Genomic DNA, 21,493 nt, shown 5'->3' on the forward strand with positions numbered 1-21,493 from the left:
CAAGAATTAGCAAGCGGACAGCTACTCACCTGGCTCTGGATTCTTTCGCCCGCCCACCAGCTCGGCCTCCACGGACTTGCCCTTGTGAGTGGTGCGGGGTGGTGATGGTGGGGACGGGCAAAAGAGTCCACAGACAGCGAACAAGAACGTGAATAAGCTCTTACTTTTTAAAAATGGTAGATAGAGCAAAACAAAGATTGGGGTTCTCACATGGGGAAAAGGCATAACTGAAATAAAGATGGACAATCTTCAAAAAAAGTTAAACATTTAAAAAAAAAACATTTCTTAAAAAGTTAGTTTTTCATTAAAATGGACAAATTTCACGCTGCACAAAACTAAAATTAGTTTTTCAGGCCCGTAACATTTGCTTAGCAGTCACTACGCTGTTAAAACCCTAGTCACAACTAATCCCTTTGAGTCTAACTCTTAGTGGCGATTTTAGCAACGTAATTACTGCGGAAGAGCCAACGTTTTTGTCAGTTTCCTTGATTTGATAGATTACAGATGGCCGCCTCTGTGTGGGGGCGGGGGCAGTCCACGGTGGAGCCTGTTTTGGAGTTGTGAATGACAGACCGCAACTTCAGGATCTCAGCAGGCGCCAAATCCCAAAGCCGCGGTCTGTATTCCAAGACGGAAAGACAGTGAACGCTGCCAGTTCGCCGTCACCCCGACTGAAATTCCAGGCCATTATTGTGGGTTTAAACCAGGAAACGAGTAAGAACCGAGGCACAGGCATCAGCATATTTCAAGGTATGGTAGTTACATTCCTTTTTTTAAAAAAAAAGAACATGCACCAGCTATCTTGGGACTCAGGTATTGAAATCACACTGCCCATTGTCACTAGATCATTCAGAACAAGCGCACACATACATATGCATAATGTACATTGGCCCAGATTTTGCGGTGGGTATCACGGCATGCTCTCAGCGTGTGCCGTCATACCGCCTTTAAAATCCAAAGCAAGTCGGGATTTCTGCGTTAAATCCAGAACTTGCATCCTGTCAATGTACGCGTTGGCAGGCCATCCGTTCTACCATTGAAAACCTCATTGCTGCCGCAGAGTTAGGCTATTTGCCCACCAGCTGCCCAGCGATTATGTACGGAAATTTTACAGCTCGTGGAAACAGGCACAGGAATTGTTTGTACAGTGTATGGGGATAGCCAAATTGAAAAAAAAATGCTTTGTTTTTAATTAAATGACATCCTGAAAACTGATGAGAAGCAATCCTAGTGTATTTTTTGTAAATAATGTTTATATTTCATAACCTTTTGCACAGTATTTGTTTAGACGTGGTAATTATGAGTAACGAATTGGATTGCCATGATAAAAATTAAATCTGTATGTAGTTTAAAGGCTGTAGTATTTGAAGTAATATTGTAATTTAAATAAAAAATAGAATTTGTTTACTGATCGGAGGACCAGGCCCACGTGATCCCAGGTACGTTTCCGCACAGGCCCTGCCCCTGGGATCCGTGGGCCATTAGGCTTCCCTCCGCCTCGCAGCGTCAGAGAGCAAGTTTACACAGGAGGGCCACCGTCAGAGAGATGCGTATTCTTTTTGACAGTCGGCGGTGTACTCTAGAGGTATGCCGCCATCTGCAATTTTTGACCCATTATATACACACACATATATATATATATATAAAAATAAAATATACATGCATATATACTGTGCATTATATACGTGTATATAATATACATGTTTACTGTTAACTGTTAACGTTAAGCGTGGCGGCCCTGACCTGCGAGAGACCATCAGCGGCAGGTCGGGGCCAGAAAAGGAGCGGTGAGCGGCGGCCATGGGCAGCGTGGCAGCCAAGGTACAGCGCGAGCTGGTGCAGGAGGGCGACGGCAGCGAAGAGGGACGTCATCAAGGTCCAGGTCGGTGATTGGGGCGCGGGCAGGTACAGCAGGAGCGGCGAGGTCGGGGCGAAGGAGCGGCGAGAGACTGTAGAGGGACATGATCGGGGCCCAGGAGAGGCGCGAGTTCGGGGCCACAAGAGCGAAGGGCCCAGGAGCAGCACGGGCCAGCCCACACTGCAATATGTGTGCGCACTAGGCCCGCGCAGCAGGGCAGATCTCCAGTCGTCTTGGTTAATCCTTGCCACTGGACCAAGGCCTGGCTCTGTCAAGCCCGTGTGGTGGCTGGTGTGCAACACGTTAAAAAAATCCACGCACAGGCATCTTCCACCCTACACTATGTAGTTCAGGACTTGGAATATTAGGTCCTTCATTGAAACACCTGTGAACTCATCCTTTTTTGCCGTGGAAGTAAGTCATCCTCATTTTAAGCGACTGCCTATGATGATGATGATACATGTTTATTTATAACTTACATAACGCTGTGGCTGCACTCTTGCCTATGGATCAGAAGGTTATGGGTTCAAGTCGCTCTTCAGGAACTTAAGCACAAAACTCTAGACTGACCTTCTAATCGAGTACTGTGGGAGTGTTGCACCATCAGAGCTGGTGTCTTTTGGATGAGATGTTAAACCGTCAGGTGGACGTAAAAGATCCCATGGCACTATTTTGAAAAAGAGCAGCAGAGTTATCCCTGGTGTCCTGACCAATATTTATCCCTCAATCAGCATTAAAAAAAAGATTATCTGGTCATTATCACTTTGCTGTTTGTGGAAGCTTTCCTACATGACATTACAACAATCTAAAGGGTACTTCATTGGCTGTAAAGTGCTTTTTGAGACGTCCGGTGGTCGTGAAAGGCGCTATATAAATGCAAGTCTTTCTTACATATTTATACATATACACGCACGCACAAACTCAGATGATATTTTCCCCTTTGTGATTTCTGTTTAAAAGGGGCGGGCCTCTGTAGCGAAGATTCTGTAGTTGACTGAGACAGTCCAAGTGTCGAAAGGGAAACTCCTGCGCTGCACCTGGTGATCGCTGCCCAGTTGAGCGGCTGCGGTACGACGTGTCGTTGCTAAAGTTGCACTTCGTGCCGGACTTTCCTGCAGGGAAGCAGCAGCGAGCAACTCGCCGCTATGATCTATCTGGTGTCGATCGTTGGAGCTTTCCTTTGCATCTATATTGTGAAAAACCTGCTGCAAGCAGACCCCGAGCCACTGAATGGGAGGTACGCCGTTCCAGGTACATTTTACCTGCTGAAAAAGTTGCTGGTTACCTGCTTTCTCCGATATCGCCTCTTCAGGGCGAAGTATGATACGAGCACCAAGAATGATCCGGACAGACTGAAGATGGGACTGGGTCGCAGGAAAGAGGGCCTTCAGACTGAACACAGTGAAGTTACAGGTGGCGGGGGACTGGGTAAAAGTTCCAGGTCTTCTGTAGAGGAAATGGAACGTATACAAAAGTTAATAAACAACACTCATGTAAGTTGCCAATTTTTATTCTGGAATATGTAACACGTTGTTTAAGCGCAATTATCTACTCACACGCATGCATTTAAAACCTCTTTCGCTTCGTAATTCTCTCTAATTATCTCTCTCTGTCTGCCTATTCATGTCCCAATCTCTGATATGTGGTGTGTGTGTCTGGCTTATCCCTCTCCTAATCTCTGGTGTGCGTGTCTCTCTAAAGGTCTTGTTTAATCTTCTCTGTCTCATTCCTGTGTGCGCTTGTCCTTTCTGTCTGTCAGTCTTTGTTTTTTTAAATTAATATGCACAACATTAATATTTCAAATAAAAAAAATACCAATGTGGGATAGGAGGGAACAAGCAATCTAAACTTGGGGTCAAGGAAGATGTGTCTGTATCATATAACATAAACTGTATAGACGATTTCAAGCACCGATTTAACAGCAATGTTATGCTGGCAACGATAAAAAATGTAAACAATGTAAGTGAGATAAACAGCTCTCTAAACAATGCTGATCTCCAATCTTGTTCGTCTTTGAAGCAGTCGCTATTTAAAAAATGCAGAGCAGTAAACCACATGGGCAGAAGCGTCAGGGTATGCTGGCAAGCATTAACTTTCAGAGCAAGCTGGGGAGCTGGGGATTGCTCAGTGATCATTTTCAGGGTTCACTGCACCCCCCCAATCTGGGGTCTATCGCAGGTTGTCTGCCCTTTGAATTGTGTTGCCTATGGGTAATGGAGGAGCAGGAAGGTCGGGGCGGAGGAGTGATGAGAGATCGTGGCAGAAGTGTGGCAAGTGATTCTGGTGGAGGTTCGGTGAATGTTTGATACGGAGGTGCAGTGAGAGATCATGGCGGAGATGCGGCGAATGTTTGTGGTAGAGGAGCGGCGCGAGATCGTGGCAGGGGAGCAGTGAGATCGTGGCGGAGGTGTGGCGAATGTTTTTGTGGCGAAGGTGCGGCGAGAGATTGTGGCGGAGAAGCGGTGAGGGATCGTGACGGAGGTGCAGCGAATTAGGGTACAGGGCCCAGAAGAGCCGAGGGCCCAGGGGCAGCATGAGCCAACCCACACTGTAATATGTGTGCAGCAGAACAGGTCTCCAGTCATCCTGGTTAATCCTTGCCACTGGATAAAGGCCTAGCTCTCAGTCACCACATGTTAAAAAAAATCCACGCACAGACATCTTCCACCCTTCAATTAGAGTTTAGGACTGGAATATCAGGTCCTTCATTGAAACATCTGTGAACTCATGGAAGCAAGCTATCCTCATTCGAGAGACCGCCTATGATGTCCTCTGGTGGCCTTGAATTTGTTGCTTGCTGTCTCGCAGTTGCTTGGGGCCAGGGCTGTAAGACATGTTTCATTGTCAATTTGACAGATGCCATGTTGAAAGGGCTGGGTGGAAAGTGAGTAGGGAGGAGTAAGTGTCGAGGCAGCAGTACTTCTACATCCCTGTGCATAGGCATCGACCGGGAATGGTGGGGAGCACTAGGAATCAGCTACTTTGATTCCAAATTTGAAGCTCCTCCTTCACTGGTAGAGCCCTTGACACGAGTGCCAGGTGGAATGTCATCTCACCAGAAGCTTAGCTTATTAGACAGCAGAATGACTACATTCCTGTCACACCTAAAAGACCATAACATGGTCACAGATTGCAATAAGGGCACAAAAAAAAATCGAAACAAATTTCAATGCAGCAAGAGTTGACGTCATCGCCGGTTGTGCGCCAGCCCAGGACCCTAGTTGCGGGGCACGGTGCTGCCGGGACAGTGTCCCCCCAAACCTCTGGGGCAATTTCCCAGGAGGTGGTAGCGTCCCCCACCTCCGAGCAAAAATGCCATTATGCCCTGTTAGCGCCTCCGGAGATGCTAACGGGATATAAATTTCATCGAGTCTGTTTCTATCTACTCTGCCCAATCCCTTCATAATCTTAAACACTATCAAATCAATCGTTAATATCAGAAAATGCTGGAAACACTCAGCAGGTCAGACACCCTTAATCTGCTCTGTGCTAATTTAAACAGCATCATTTTTTCTTCATATTTCTATTTCCCCATAACAGTGTATCTGCCCTACACCCTCTCTGTTGACTCATTCCATAGCATGGAGTCAAAAATTGTAGACCGTACTCCAATTGCTGTTTTACTAAGGTTTAATATTGATTCAAAATGACATCGCAATTTTTATATTTTACATCCCTTGCCATAAAACCCAATATTCCTCTTGCTATAAAACCCAATATCTCATTAGGTTTTTTTAGGGCCTTATCTACTGTTAATGTCTGGTGAACCTGAACACCCAAATCCCTCTGCTCTTCCAAATTATCCAGCCTCCCCAAAAGCATAATTACTTTAAATAAAATGAACCACCTCACATTTATGGACATTGGATTCTCTCTGCCACCATCTTATCAAAATCCCCTTGCAGCTTAGAATTATTTACTATGCCTTCTATTTTAGTATTATCTGCAAATTTGGACAGCACTTCCTCTAGCCTTATATCCAAATCATCAATGTACACCGTGAACAGAGTGGTCCCAGAATAGAACCCTTTGGGACACCACTACCTACTCCCATCCACCCTGAGGAACTGCCTTACCTTCTACTGTTTCCACCCATCTCACCAGTTCTTAATCCAATTTGTTACCTTCCCCGTCTCCATTCCCCTTAATCTTCCACAATAGTCTCTTATGTGGTACTTTGCCAACGACTTTCTGAAAGTTTTCATCTCCAGCAGATTTGCCAAGAATGATCTTCCTTTCTGAATTCTGCAATACCTGCTTCTAATTCCCGAATTATAATTATAATTCTTTTCTCTTCATCTAAATAGTTCAAAGTTAAGTTTCCAAAAATGTCCTTACCTCAGATGTTAAACTAACTGACCTGTAATTATGCAGATTAGCTTTGTCTAAGAGTATTTCATTGGCCGCTCTCCAATCCTCCATTCGATAGAATCCTAAAATATAGGAGTAGAATTTCAGTAGAGGTTTCTCAATCTCCCACCGTAACTTTGGAAGAAACCTTGGAGAAACAGTGTAAATTATGGTTTGTGTGTTTCTCCATGTCTCTGCTGATCTCGTGCTGAAGTTGCTTTCCATATTTTATTGTATTCTCTCTTTATTTTAATTATACCTATGGGCCCCATGGGCCCTCTTCTTCAACAGTTTATAACCTATTTATCCACAGCATTCTGAAACTTGGTATGCAACTTTGCTATCTCTTTTTAAAATATGTATCCCATTGTTGATCTATGGTTTTGTGCGCCAATTTTTCATCCATACCATTCAAATAATCTCCTCATCTTTCTAAAATCGGCTCTATTCCAATCTGTTGCCCTTATTTTGTAACCTTTTCATTTTCTGTTTGGACCTTAAAAGTTATCACGTGATCCTACTCACAAGCTACTCACTTACATTTAACTCAACTACCTTATCTACTTCATTACGCATAGATCTAGCATTGCCTTTTCCTTTGTACGTATATGAACATACTGCATGAGATAGGAGTTCTCCACACATGTTAAGAATCCTATTCCTTTTTTTCTGTTTTGGTCATAATCAAGGAATTGGTAATTAAAATCCCCATGAATAATAATGTTGTTGTTCAGATTGGACGAAGGTAGAAAGCTGTGTTCAGTGCTGAGACCACTGTTATTCATAATTTATGATTCTGACTTAGGAACAAGTACCTCAATATCAAAATTTCCAGACGATACCAAACTGGGGGGTGTGACTAACACTGAGGAAGAATGCAACATAATACAAGAAGACATTAGAAAACTTGCAGACTGGGAAATTAAATGGCAAATGAACTTTAGCATTGATAAATGTGACATGACGTGTTTTGGTAGGAAAAATAGAAACATCACCTACACTTTAAAAAATAAGAAACTGAATGGTGTGGAAGATCAAAGGGATTTAGGGATACAGGTGAACAAATCATTAAAAGCAGCATCGCAGGTAAGAAAAGCAATTAAAAATGCTAACAAAGCATTGTGATTTATTTCTAGGGGTATAGAATTCAAAAGTAGTGAAACTATGTTAAACTACTATAGGACCCTGGTCAGGCTGCACTTCGAGTACTGTGCACAGTTCTGGTCTCCATACTATAAAAATGACATAGAAGCACTGGAGAAAGTGCAAAAAGATGTTAATGATTTGTTCACCTGTATCCCTAAATCCCTTTGATCTTCTACACCATTCAGTTTCTTATTTTTTACCAGAACTGAGAGATTACAGCTATCGTGAAAGATTGAACAGGTTGGGGCTTCTTTCTTTAGAAAAGAGACGACTTAGAAGAGACCTGAGAAGAATGTTTCCATTTGTTGGAGAATCCAAAACTAGGGGCTATAAATACAAGATAGTTACTAAGAAATAAAGAGACATTTCTTTACTCAGAGTGGTTAGAATGTGAAACTTGTTACCACAGGAAGTGTTTGAGGCAAATAGCTCAGACACTTTCAAAAGGAAACTAGATGAGCACTTGGGAGGAAAGGGAATCGCTGAATATGCTAAAAGGCTGAGATGAGGCAGAGGGAATGGGAGGAGACTCCTGTGGAGTATAAATGTCAGGATAGTCTAGTTGGGCCGAATGGCCTGTTTCTGTGCTGTATAGTCTACATTATTCCTACGGATGTCCCTGATCGGTCGACAGATTTCCCCTTCTATTTCCCTCTCACAACTAGTAAAATCCCACTAATGTAACAATATAATTTTTTAATCTTTGATCCGTAGAAGATCGGCCATGATCTTATTGAATGGTGGAACAGGCTTGAGGGGCCGTGTGGCCTGCTCATGCTCCTATTTCTTATATTCTAATCCTCAAGCACTTTTCTCTGACCAACAGCCCTCTCCACAGCATGCATTCCCTCCATTCTTAGCTCTTCTGTCCCTCCTAAAACTATTACTGCCTGATATGTCTACATTCCACTCCTGTTACACTCACATTCTGTTGGTGTTATTAAATCCATTTCTTTCTGTAACATAATTGTTTCTAATTTTCCCCAGTTTATCTCCCACACTGAGCCTTACAATACATATACTTGATTGTTTTTCATTTCTATTTAAATGCTACTCCTTTTTCCATTATCTCAGCCATTTCTTTGTGTATAACTGATCAGTTTGATTTTTCTCCCCTAATCCCTTTATTTCTACTTTAATAAATTCTTTATTATTTGTGTATTTATCTCATCTATTTCCATTTGCTCTTGCTTTGATTTCCTCTCCCGCTTCCTTCCTAGTTTAAATAACTCTTCCCTTCCCTGTTTATCTGTGTTGATAACTATTAGCTCATTTCCTGTCCAGCTGCAGCCCATTCTTAGAGAATAGATTTCACCTTCCCCATAAAACAATGCTTCTTCCTGATACCACCCCTTTAACCATCTAATCATCTCCCTCATTTTCTTATCCTTCCTATTCGAGCACACGGACAGGGACGTAATCTGAAGATAACCTCCCTTGAAGGTCTGCTCCTAAGCCTACTTCTTTTGCAAACCTTTAGTTCTTTTCTTATAGCATTGAGTCCCATGTGGACCATGACGACTAGCTGCTTGCCCTCCCTTACAATAAAATATCTTCCAGTCATTTCAAAATGGCCCTTACACCTGGGTGTCAACAAAATGTCTGTGACTGTCACTCTGGACTACAAAAGGTGATGTCCGCCCCTCTAATTATCAAGCCTCCTATTTTAATGCTTTCCTAACTGAATCGCTGATCCAACCTTCCCCTTGAGAGCCATCTCATGTTTTTTGGTACTATTGTAATCCAAATAATGGTCTTGCCTAGTGTTCTCATCCTCCTCATGGGAAGCCAGTGCTTCAAACTTGTTAACGAGAATAACTTGCTCTGGGCTTTCCTGCTCTAGCCTATCCCTCCATGCTGTTCTGACCTGTGGATAGTCATCACTCCTTCCAGTACAACTCCCAGAACCTTATCTCTCAGCAGGCTTACTACCCTTTAGTACTCCTGTGGCAGAATCTTCTCTCCCTCCCTAATGTGTTGGATTGCCTCCAACTCCAAGTCAGGTTTTGAGGTCTTGATCTCAAACTATTTCCTGCAGATGTTTATCCAAGTTAACATCTGCTACTCAGAACGCATACATGCTGTAGAAACCACACACCACTGCCCCTTCCTGTGCTGGCATTCTTGCTTTTGATCATAAAGTAACCATTAAAATTATTTATGTTATCTACTCAAATTTTAATTGAACTATACGGCTCATTCTTTCCCCACTGCTTCAAGTTCCAACGCTAGCTAAACTCCTGTTTTGAAAATCTTGCTCTTAGTCTGTTCCTACCTAACTTCATTACCAGATCAGCCCATGGCTTGCTTTCTGCTCAAACTGGCATCTTCTCATTAGTACCTCTCTTTATACTGTACTCCAGTTTCAGCTGCTCAGTCAGCACATTTACACAGTCAACTAATTAACACCTATTAACTGCCAATTCAAATTTAAAGCCAATGTTTAGTTAAAGAGCGGAAAAACACAAGCAGTTCTGAACTACTTAACTCCACTCAATACTGAATTCCCATTTTTTTCACATTTCTGTTTGGAAGTAGCAGCATCAGCGCGGAAAGAAAAAGAAAGGCTTGCATTTATCTAGCACCTTTCACAACCACTGGATGCCCCAAAGCACTTTACAGCCAATAAAGTACTATTTTTGAAGTGTAGTCACTGTTGTAATGTGGGAAACACAGAAACCAATTTGCATACAGTAAGCTCCCCAAAAAAGCAATGTGATAACAACCAGATAATCTGCTTTAGTAATGTTGGTTGAAGGATAACTCCGCTGCTCTTCTTCAGAATATGTCCATCTGAGAAAGCAGACAAGGCCTTGGATAACATCTCTTCTGAAAGACAGCACCTGTGACAGTACAGCATTCCCTTGGTACTGCACTGGAATGTCAGTCTAGATTTTTGCACTCATGTCCTTGCGTGGGACTTGAACCCACAACCTTTGGACCATAGGTGAGGGTGCTACCCATCATAGGCGGTCCCTCGAATGAGGATGACTTGCTTCCACACCAAAAGAGATGAGTTCACAGATGTTTCAATGAAGGGCCCGATATTCCAGTCCTGAACTCCAGGGGTGGAAGATGCCTGTGTGTGGATTTTTTTAACGTGTGGTGACGGTTGCACATCAGCCACCACACAGGCTTGACAGAGCTAAGCCTTTATCCAGTGGCAAGAGTTTACCAGGACAACTGGAGACCTGCTCTGCTGCACGGACCTAGTGCGCACACATATCGCAGTGTGGGCTGGCCTGTGCTGCCCCTGGGCCCTCGGCTCTTTCTGGGCCCTGTACCCTCATTTGCCGCACCTCCGCCACGATCTCCCGCCGCTCCTCCGCCACAAACATTCACCGCACCTCCACCATGATCTCTCATCACTCCTCCGCCACGATCTCTCACCGCTCCTCTACCACAAAACATTCGCCGCCCCTCCGCCACGATCTCTCACCGCACCTCCTCACCAAACATTCACTGAACCTCCGCCACAATCACTCGCCGAATCTCAGCCACGATCTCTCATCGCTCCTCCGCCTCAATTATTCGATACACCTCCGCCACGATCTCTTGCTGGTCTTCTGCCCCGACCTTCCCGCTCCTCCGCTGTATCTGGGCCCTGCCGATGTTCCTGCCCACGCTCCAAATGGCGACCTGGGTTTTGATGACATCATCCAGCTGCCCTCCTTGAAGCCATCGCACACTTGTAGCAGCTCGCGCTGGGAGCTGCAGTGGTATGCTCTTTTATCCTCCCGACCTGCAGTGGTGCTACCCACTGAGCCACTGACTGACTGACAGAGGAGAAGATAAGGTTAATGAACAGTCATCGACCTGAAACGTTAACCTTCCCTTCCTCTCTCCACAGATGTCTTTTTGTTCAAACAATCCACAAGTCTGAACAGTTTCATCAACAGAAAAAACACATTTACACCTGCCCTTTTTAAGGTGCATAACTAATAAAGGAACTCAAATATAAAATGTGCTTTCAACTTTTAAAACTAAGTTGTAATATTATTGTTAGTGTTGATAAGATACTCCATTCCTGTTTATAATTTCAGACTTCCAGTTTCTTCAGTATTTCACTCCTTATTTGAAAGTACTATTTTTACTCCACTAAACTCATTCTATTATGACCTCACTTCGTGGTATTCTCTCCGCTCGAACATTGATGCTGAAAGGAAAAGAAAATTTGCACAAATCAAGGAAAGAGTCAATTTGATTTGGGTAGGGGCCTTTCTCACAGGATGCAGCGAGACAAATCCAACCCAGTCAATCACTGCACTTTCAGCCTTCTCCCAACCATCAACAAAGTGATGTAAGAAGTTGTCAACAGCACTCTGAAGCAGCACTTATTCAACAATACCCTGATCGCCGATGCTCAGCTTGGGGGCTGCCAGGATTACTTGGTTCCAGACCACATCACAGCCTTGGTCCAAAAATTGACACAAGGGCCGCGATTTCACCACACGCGGCGGGATCAATGTGGCCGGGGTGGGTGGCGTGTGGTAAGCCTGCTCCCAACTTGAGGCTGCTCTCTGTCCCGAATTTTCCAATGATTGGGCAAGTTAAACGCGCTCTGCGGGCTTCCCAGCGATTTAAGAGGAAGCCGGTCTGATGACGTCATTTGATGACGCATCATCAGCTGGTTTCTTCAAAGGGATCATGTCCACAATGCTTCTGACAGTTCTTCTGTTGGTGTTCTGCAACATGGAGGTGCTGCACACATTGACAAGCACTGCACAGAGATGGACGGCTACACCCAGGCTCTCTCATGACTCCCTTCATATGTTTATGGAGGGAGTCACAGCACATAGGGAGATCATCTTCCCTTCCCATGAGCGGAAGGGACCTCCTCAGGACACCAACACATCCTGGTTGCACATTGCACAGGAGGGCACAAGCAGGGATGTCGTCAGGAGGAATAGGCTTGCAGTGGCACAAACCTTTCAATAATCTCAGTAGATCACGAAATGTTATTGTAAAGCCACACTCAACCTCATCATGCTGTGCCACTCATCACATCCCCATTATTCTGCCTTCCCTACTCTACTCCTGCACATCCTTACTCATACCAACTTACCTTGCATCTCCACCCATCCATCTCTCTATCTACAATATCAGTTTCCCATTTCTCCAGCCACCCCTCATACTCACTACTTGCTGTACCTGCATACTAACGTTTTGTGTTTCATGCACAAGGACCCCCAGGTCCCTCTGCAGCACTTCGTAATTTTTCTCCATTTAAATTATAATTTGCTTTTCTATTTTTTCTGCCAAAGTGGATAACCTCACATTTTCCCACATTATACTTCATCTGCCAAATTTTTTCCCACTCACTTAGTCTGTCTATATCCCTTTGCAGATTTTTTGTGTCCTCCTCACAATTTGCTTTCCCATTCATCTTTGCATCATCAGCAAACTTGGCTACATTACAATCAGTCCCTTCATCCAAGTCATTAATATAGATTGTAAATAGTTGAGGCCCCAGCACCGATCCCTGCAGCACCCCACTAGTGACTGTTTGCCAACTGGAAAATGACCATTTATCTCAACTCTCTGTTTTCTGTTAGTTAGCCAATCCTCTATCATAGAAGCATAGAAACATAAAAAATAGGTGCAGGATTAGGCCATTCGGCCCTTCGCGCCTGCACCATCATTCAATAAGATCATGGCTGATCATTCACCTCAGTACCCCTTTCCTGCTTTCTCTCCATACCCCTTGATCCCTTTACCCATAAGGGCCATATCTAACTCCCTCTTGAATATATCTAACGAACTGGCATCAACAACTCCCTGCGGTAGAGAATTCCACAGGTTAACAACTCTCTGAGTGAAGAAGTTTCTCCTCATCTTGGTCGTAAATGGCTTAATCCTTATCCTTAGACTGTGACCCCTGGTTCTAGACTTCCCCAACATCGGGAACATTCTTCCTGCATCTAACCTGTCCAATCCCGTCAGAATTTTATATGTTTCTATGAGATCCCCTCTCATTCTTCTAAACTCCAGTGAATACTAATGCTAATATATTACCCCTAACCCTATCAACTTTTATCTTGTGCAGTAATCTTTTATGTGGCACCTTATCGAATGCCTTCTGGAAATCCAAATACACCATATCCACTGGTTCCCTCTTATCCACCCTGCTCGTTAAATCCGCAAAGAACTCCAACAAATTTGTCAAACATGATTTCCCTTTCATAACACCATAGTTGACTCTGCTTGATTGAATTTTGCTTTTCCAAATGTCCTGCTACTACTTCCTTCATAATGGACTCCAACATTTTCCCAACGACAGATGTTAGGCTAACTGGTCTATAGTTTCCTGCTTTTTGTCTGCCTCCTTTTTTAAATAGGGGTGTTACATTTTGCGGATTTCCAATCCACTGGGCTCACCCCAGAATCCAGGGAATTTTGGTAGATTACAAACACTGCATTCACTATCTCTGCTGCCACTTCTTTTAAGACCCTAGGATGCAAGCCATCAGGTCCAGGGGACTTGTCCGCCTTTAGTCTCATTATTTTACCAAATACTACTTCTTTAGTGATTGTGATTGTATTAAGTTCCTCCCTCCCTATAGCCCCCTGATTATCCACTATTGGGATGTTTCTTGTGTCTTCTACCGTGAAGACCGATACAAAATATTTGTTCAAAATCTCTGCCATTTCCCATTATTAATTCCCCAGTCTCATCCTCTAAGGGACCAACATTTACTTTAGCCACTCTTTTCCTTTTTATGTACCTGTAGAAACCCTTACTATCTGTTTTTATATTTCATGGTAGTTTACTTTCATAATTTACCTTTTCTTTCTTTATTTTTTTTTAGTCGTTCTTTGCTGGCTTTTAAATGTTTCCCAATCCTCTGGCCTTCCACTAGTCTTGGCCATTTTGTATGCCCTTGTTTTCAATTTGACACCCTCCCTTATTTCCTTAGTTAGCCACGGATGGTTATCCCTTCTCTTACAGTGTTTCCCTCTCATTGGGATATATTTTTGTTGCGAGTTATGAAATATCTCCTTAAATTTACGCCACACAAGAGCCAGGCAATGACCAGCTTCAGCAAGATAGAGTTTAACCACCTCCCCATGACATTCAATGGCATTGCCATTGCTTCTTCCCCTACCATCAACATGCTGGGGATTGTCATTGACCAGAAACTCAACTGGACCAGCCACATAAATACTGTGCTACAAGAACAGGTCGGAGGCTGGGTATTCTGTAGTGAATGGCTCACCTCCTGACTCCCCAAACCATCTCCACCACCTACAAGGCACAAATCAGGAGTGTGATGGAATACTCTCAAGGCAAATACTCAAGAAACTCAACACCATGCAGGATAAAGAAATCTTCTTGATTGTCAAGTCATCCACTAGCCTAACCAATCACCCCTTCAGCCAATGGGTACGGTGGCTGCAGTGTGTATGATCTACAGGATGCACTGCAGCAAGTCATCAAGCCTATACTACTGCACCTCCTAAACCCACTACTTCCTCCTTCTAGAAGGAGAATGGCAACAGATGCGTGGGGAAACCATGGACCAAAGATTGCAAGATAATTAGACTCTGACAACAAATATGGTTACTGTTGTGCATCTGTAAAGCATGCACTCCCATGTTCTGCCACCAGGGAGTGCATCCCCTGAAGTCCCAAGGGAACCCAGCATCCCTTGGGAGAACTCTATATAAGCCGGCCCATAAGGCCTGTTCCTCACTTTGGAGTGTCTTAATAAAGATGGAGGTCACTGTTGCTTCAACCTCCCTGTGTGCAGTCTCATCTGTGTTAGGAACAGTATTAAATTTTATTGTGTTCGACCAAGTCTTTGACACTTGCAATGTCTGTAATAATAGCCATACAGAGAATTACCCCACCTTTCCTCTGGTTAGAGACGTAACCTTTGTGGAACCTTTCATTCCTGTCTCTCTACAAATTAAAGATAGCAGGGCAAGTTGATATCGTGGTTAAAAGAACATATGGATTTTTTGGGTTTATAAATGGACGTGCTTATTTGTACTGCAAAAATAGCCAACATGCTCCACCCTTTTTTCTGATTGGTCCCCTTGGAAGATAAGCCACACCCTGAAGTTCCACAGGAATGTGTAACTGGAACCGCCATCCCAAGGTCTCACTGACTTGATCCACTTTGTCTTCCTAAAGCGACAGAGGACAGAGCTCCCCAGAAGACAGTAAGAGCCAGCTGAAGTGCATACCCCAGTCCAAGTACATCCCTCCCCCAGCCAAAGTGCCTTACCCCAGTCCAAGTGCATCCCTCCCCAGCCGAAGTGCCTTACCCCTGTCCAAGTGCATGCCTCCCCCAGCTGAAGTGCCTTACCCCAGTCCAAGTGCATGGCTCCTCCAGCCGAAGTGCCTTATCCCAGCACTAGTATATCCTCCCCTCCCCCTCCGCACCCCCGCCCCCCCACACCACCACCATAGATGAGACAGGCATTGTGTATGGATTGTTAGCAGAATTATTGGGTATGAAGTAAATACTGACAGTGTCATGATTTCTGGATAGCATTCACTCCAACAATGTCCCTTGTAGGGAGTTGGAAGAACGTGATCCGTCTTTCCCCCACCCGTGTCTCTCTCCCCCCACCTCTACCACCGTGTGTCTCTCTTCCCCCCCCAGCCACTTTCTCTCCCCCAGCCTCTCTCTCTCCCCCCAGCCTCTCTCTCTCCCTCAGCCTCTCTCTCTCTCCCCCCTAGCCACTCGCTCCCCCCCAACCTCTCTCTCACCCCAGCCTCTCTCTCACCCCCAGCCTCTCTCTCTCCAGCCCCCCCCCCCCCAGCCATTCTCTTCTCCCCAACCTCTCTCTCTCACTCCAGCCTCTCTCTTCCCCCCAACCCCCCAGCCTCGCTTTCTCTCTCTCCCCCGCAGCCTCTCTCCCCTAGCCTCTTTCTCGCAATCGGGCCCTCGCCTGCTGCTATTGGGCCCAGGACCGTCGCTATCGGGCCCACATTGGTCGCTCTCAGCCCAAGGCTGACCGGAGGGGGAGTAGAGAGTTGGAGCCTCAGGTCCTGCCTCTCGGCACCATGCACATGAAATGATTCGGGCTGGGAGGAGGGCGGAGCTTGACAGGGGCAGGGCTTGTCGCCTGTCCATCAAAAAAAGTGCAGTCCAAATAGTTACATCGTTTTTAAATAGGGGCATAGAATATAAAAGCAAAGAGATCATGCTAGAATTTTAGAAATCACTGGTTAGGCCTCAGCTGGAGTATTGTGGACAATTCTGGGTACCACACTTCGGGGAAAATGTAAAGGCCTTAGAAAGGGCACAGAGGAGTTTTACCAGGATGTTACCAGGAATGAGGGACTTCAGTTATGTGGAGAGGTTGGAAAAGTTAGGACTGTTCACATTAGAACAGAGAAGGTTAAGAGGTGACGTATTAAATGTTTTCAAGAGAGTGAGGGGTTTTGATAGAATAGATAGAGAAAGGTTGTTCCCTCTGGTGACTGGGTCAATAACTCAAGGTCATGGATTTAAAATCATTGCCAAAAGATCTAGAGGGGAGATGAGGGGAATTTTTTTCACTTGGAGAGTTGTCAAGATCTGGAACGCTCTACCTGAAAATGTGGTGAAAGCGGATTCCTCGGATACTGAAGCAATCTGTGCCCACATGCCGCAAGACCTGGACAACATTCAGGTTTGGGCTGATAAGTGGCAAGTAACATTCATACCACACAAGTGCCAGGCAATGACCATTTACAACAAGAGAGAGTCTAGCTACCTCTCCTTGACATTCAATGGGATTACCATCTCCAAATTGCCCACCATCAACATCCTGGGGATCACCATTGACGAGAAACATAACTGGACCAGCCACATAAATACTGTGGTAACAAGAGCAGGTCAGAGGCTGGGTATTCTGTGGCAAGTGACTCACCTCCTGACTCCCCATAGCCTTTCCATCATCTACAAGGCACAAGTCAGGAGTGTGCTGGAATAGTCTCCACTTGCCTGGATGAGTGCAGCTCCAATAACACACGAGAAGCTCGACACCATCCAGGACAAAGCAGCCCGATTGGCGGGGGTGTTGGACTATGTCCTGATAAGACGTATTATGAAAAAGACCACCAGAAATGAGGTAGTTCCTACAAAACTTCTAGATGCCAATGTATTTACCATCTAGGCATGTAACTAATGATAGAGAATGCTGGAAATCTCAGCGGATCAGGCAGTATCTGTGGAGAGAAAAACAGAGTTAACGTTTCGGACCGACGACCCTTCGTCAGAACTGTCGAATGTTTGAAAAGACCACATACTTAAGCACTGAAAGGGGTCGGGAAAGAAAGAACAAAAGAGAAGGTCTGTGATAGCATGGAATGCAGGAGAGATTAGAGAGACAAAAGGGATGAATTGAAATGGTAATGACTGAAGTTAGAAAAAGGTTAATCTGGATAGGTTGTGAATGGCCATTTTAGACAAAGAGATAAAAAAAGGGAGAAAGAAAAAAAACATAAGATGGGGGTGGCGGAGGGGAGGTGGGGGGTGAAAGGGAGCCAAAGATTGGCAACAGTTACGCTCTGAAATGGTTGAACTCGATGTTGAGTCCAGAAGGCTGTAAAGTGCCTAAACGAAAGATGAGATGCTGTTCCTTGAGCTTGCGTTGAGCTTCATTGGAACAGTGGATGAGTCCAAGGATGGAGATATCAGAGTGGGAGTGGTGCGGAGAATTAAAGTGACAGGTGACCGGAAGCTCAGGGTCACACTTACGGACTGAATGGAGGTGTTCAGCAAAGTGGCCACCCAATCTACACTTGGCCTCCCTAAAGTAGAGGAGACCACATCGTGAGCAGCGAATACAGGATACTAAAATACTCCTTCCAGGTGAAACAGCGATTTACTTGTACTTCTTTCAATTTAATATTCAGGTACCCTGGTGTCCTCCTTAATCAAAACAGCAAGGAACATCCACACCATCCTTTCAATCTAAAAATAAACAACTCTTTATACAGGTTAGAATTTAGTCAGATATCAACCACATTTATGAACTGAAAAGTGGAGGCATTTCCCTTGGGGATATGATTAAGAAGTTTGCAGATGACACAAACATAGGATGTGATGTTGATAATGAAGAAGAAAGCTGCGGACTGCAGGTAGATATCAATGTACTGGTCAGGTGGGCAGGACAGTGGTAAATGAAATTCAATCCGGACAAGTGTGAGTTAATGCATTTGGGGAGGTCTAACAAGGCAAGAGAATACACTTTAAATGGTATGACACTGAAAAGTGTAGAGGAACAAAGGCACCTTGGTGTGCAGGTCCACAGATCCCTGAAGGTAGCAGGCCAGGTAGATCAGGTGGTTAAAAAGGCATATATTTTTTTTTTGTATTCGTTGCCAATCTTTCCAATTCTTTGTCAGATCATCTTGTCAGATTACAAATGCCAGAGGTCACCTTGCACACATCAAGGATCACTCTGCGCCAATGCTCTTAGCCAAAAGGCCTAGAGCCACTGCACCGTTCCTGGAAGTACTGCAATACCAGATTCCAGCCATGGAGGTGGGTGTGTGCCCCCCACCCACCTCCGTGGAGGTGGATGGGTCAAGCCACCTCACCCACATATGGAATACTTGCCTTTATTAGTTGAGGCATGGAATACAAGAGCAAGGACGTTATGCTTGAACTGTATAAAACACTGGTTGGGTCACTGCTGGATTACTGCGTGCAGTTCTGGTCACCACATTACAGGAACGATGTGATTGCACTGGAAAGGGTGCAGAGGAGATTTACAAGACTGTTACCTGGACTGGAGAATTTTGGCTATGAGGAAAAATTGGAGATGTGTCCATTTTCTTTGGAACAGAGGAGGCTGAGGGGAGACTTGATTGAGGTGTATAACATTATGAGGGGCCTGGATACATGGATAGGAAGGACTTGTTACCTTTGGCAGAGGGGTCAACAACCAGAGGGCAATAATTTAAAGTAATAGGGGGGAGGTTTAGAGGAGATAGCAGGGAAATTTCTTCACCCAGAGTGTGGTGGGTGTCTTGAACTCACTGTCTGAAAGGGTGGTGGAGGCAGAAACCCTCACCACATTTTAAAAATACTTGGGTGTGCACTTAAAGTGCCGTAACCTACAGGGCTATGAATCAAGAGCTGGAAAGTGGGATTCGACTGGGTAGCTCTTGATCGGCCGGCGCGAACATGATGGGCCGAAATGGCCTCCTTCTGTGCTGTAAATTTCTATGATTCTATGATTCAATGGCTGGCACCCCTGAAAATGTTCAGTCGCTTTGGTTTGTTTTAACAAATTAGTCACTGAGGCAACAGATGTTTCACAGACCCTCTTACGTGACCTTTTATGGCTTTAAAATTCAAAAAACCTTCAGTTCTTTTAAACACAGTTCCTCTGATTACCATCAAATTCCAAGGTATTTTAAGATCTTGGGCTCACCAACTGCTTCCTTCAACATAGTTTTAACTTTTTATTTGTTCTGAGTGCACATCTTTCATGAACTAGTCCATAAATCATGCTTTACATAGAAACATAGAAACATAGAAAATAGGTGCAGGAGTAGGCCATTCGAACCTTCGAGCCTGCACCACCATTCAATAAATTCATGGCTGATCATTCACCTCAGTAACCCTTTCCTGCTTTCTCTCCATACCCCTTGATCCTTTTTGCCATATGTTAGCGTTAGTGTTTTCTTAGAAGAATCACTCAACACTCAGGGTCGGTTCCAATGCTGAAGCAGCTTTTATTACGCTCAGCGGGAAGGAAAAACTCAGGACCGTATCCAGGTTTCTCTTCACAGAACAAAGAGTTACATGTACCTTTATATGTTTCACAACAGTTACAAAACAGTTTACTGCAGCTACACAGCCCATCACGGCTGGACACAAGCCAATCACAATGATTATAGATTACATATAGGTTATTTTAACCCAATAGAATTCCCCTTATGTCTCAGGAACCATGTGTTCGTCTTTTGTCAGCTTGGGCTGATTGATATAGGTTCTCTCACTAGTTCTTTCTTCTTGGAGAAATAATTGGTATATAGCCTTGTTTACAGCAAATGGTTTCCCTCTTATCTTTCTTCCTGAAATAATTGGTTTCATGGCCTTGTTCACAGGAGATGGTTTCCTTCTTATCTCTGTCTTCCCAGGCATTCCTACAGTGGGCCTCACAGGGTTATTGCTCGGTCAGTGAACGTTCAACAGTTCACAGCTTGACTACCTGGTTTCCCATCATGCCTGGGCAGCCATTTTATGTGTGTGTCCATTTAAGCTTATGTGAGTTTTAAATATCCAGCAGGTGCCTAATGCCTAAGTCTATATATATTTCTACTCTCTACAACAATTCCCCCCTTTCGGTAAAGGGACTAGTCCTAGTCCCCTTTTAACCGACCGTACTGCCTTTATCTGATATTTGTGCACTGCCCGGTACTCCTTGCCTCAACGTGCTGGCCAGTCACGCGGTTTCAGGAGTCCCGGTTGCTTAGATCAAATTAACAAAGGCTAGCTCCTCCCGTCCTCTTATCAAACAGGCTTGTTTAATATCCAGGGAACGGTGATTGGTCCGTTTCCGCCGTTTGTGGCGCCTGCATACCTGGCAGGCCATCACGCCCCATGTTATTGAATTCGAATCCATGGGTGGATGTTCACATTTATTCCCCAGTCCCAGACCTTTCTCCACCAACTCTGACTTTGTAAGTCTACCTCGGTATCTTCTTTGATTTTAGTTTGTAGCTGGTGATAGAGTTTTACAGATTGACCCACTCTGAGCCTCAACTCCCGTAATACTTCGGTTAGATGTGGGATAGGGACCTGCTCTGGCTCGTCATAATCCTGCAAATGATCATGGAGCTGATCAGTTACTTCAATAACTTTGGACTTCCGGCGCCTAACCTGGGTGATATGCGATTGCCCGATCGCGACAGGTCGTAGTGGTGTAAAGCAAAAGTTTGGCTGCGGTATAGGGCACTGCAGGTCATTATACTGGTATGAACGCTCAGTAGTAGAGACGCAGTATCTTCCCCTCCCTCCGTAGCCTGCCCTTGCGAAGTGCATGTGTGCGGGCACTATTTCTAGTACACACCCGTTGGTTCGGTTAAACCCGCACTCGTCTAGTTCCCCTCGGCCCACCGGGTGAGGGCATACTGTGATTTCCCCCCTTTGCTTGCAATCTGCTAGGGAAATCCCAGTAAGTATG

The 21,493-nt window shown here is 44.7% G+C and overlaps 1 protein-coding gene across 3 annotated transcripts in view; it reads left to right on the top strand.

Moving 5' to 3' along the window:
- The first annotated feature begins 603 nt into the window (after window positions 1-603).
- The window catches only part of LOC139278967 (rifampicin phosphotransferase-like), a 178,810-nt gene continuing 157,920 nt past the window's right edge, over window positions 604-21,493 (top strand). Inside the window, exon 1 of one of the 3 annotated variants that reach the window (XM_070898258.1) lies at window positions 604-750. Coding sequence is in view for 2 of the 3 variants with exons in the window: in XM_070898256.1 (XP_070754357.1) it covers window positions 3,004-3,351 (348 nt within the window). In the remaining variant the exon portion in view is untranslated. Of the gene's footprint in view, window positions 751-2,760; window positions 3,352-21,493 lie in introns of those variants that run through there. The other 2 variants (XM_070898256.1, XM_070898257.1) reach the window with 2 other exon arrangements.

This window comes from Pristiophorus japonicus, chromosome 13, assembly GCF_044704955.1.
Source record: "Pristiophorus japonicus isolate sPriJap1 chromosome 13, sPriJap1.hap1, whole genome shotgun sequence".
NCBI lineage: Eukaryota > Metazoa > Chordata > Chondrichthyes > Pristiophoridae > Pristiophorus > Pristiophorus japonicus.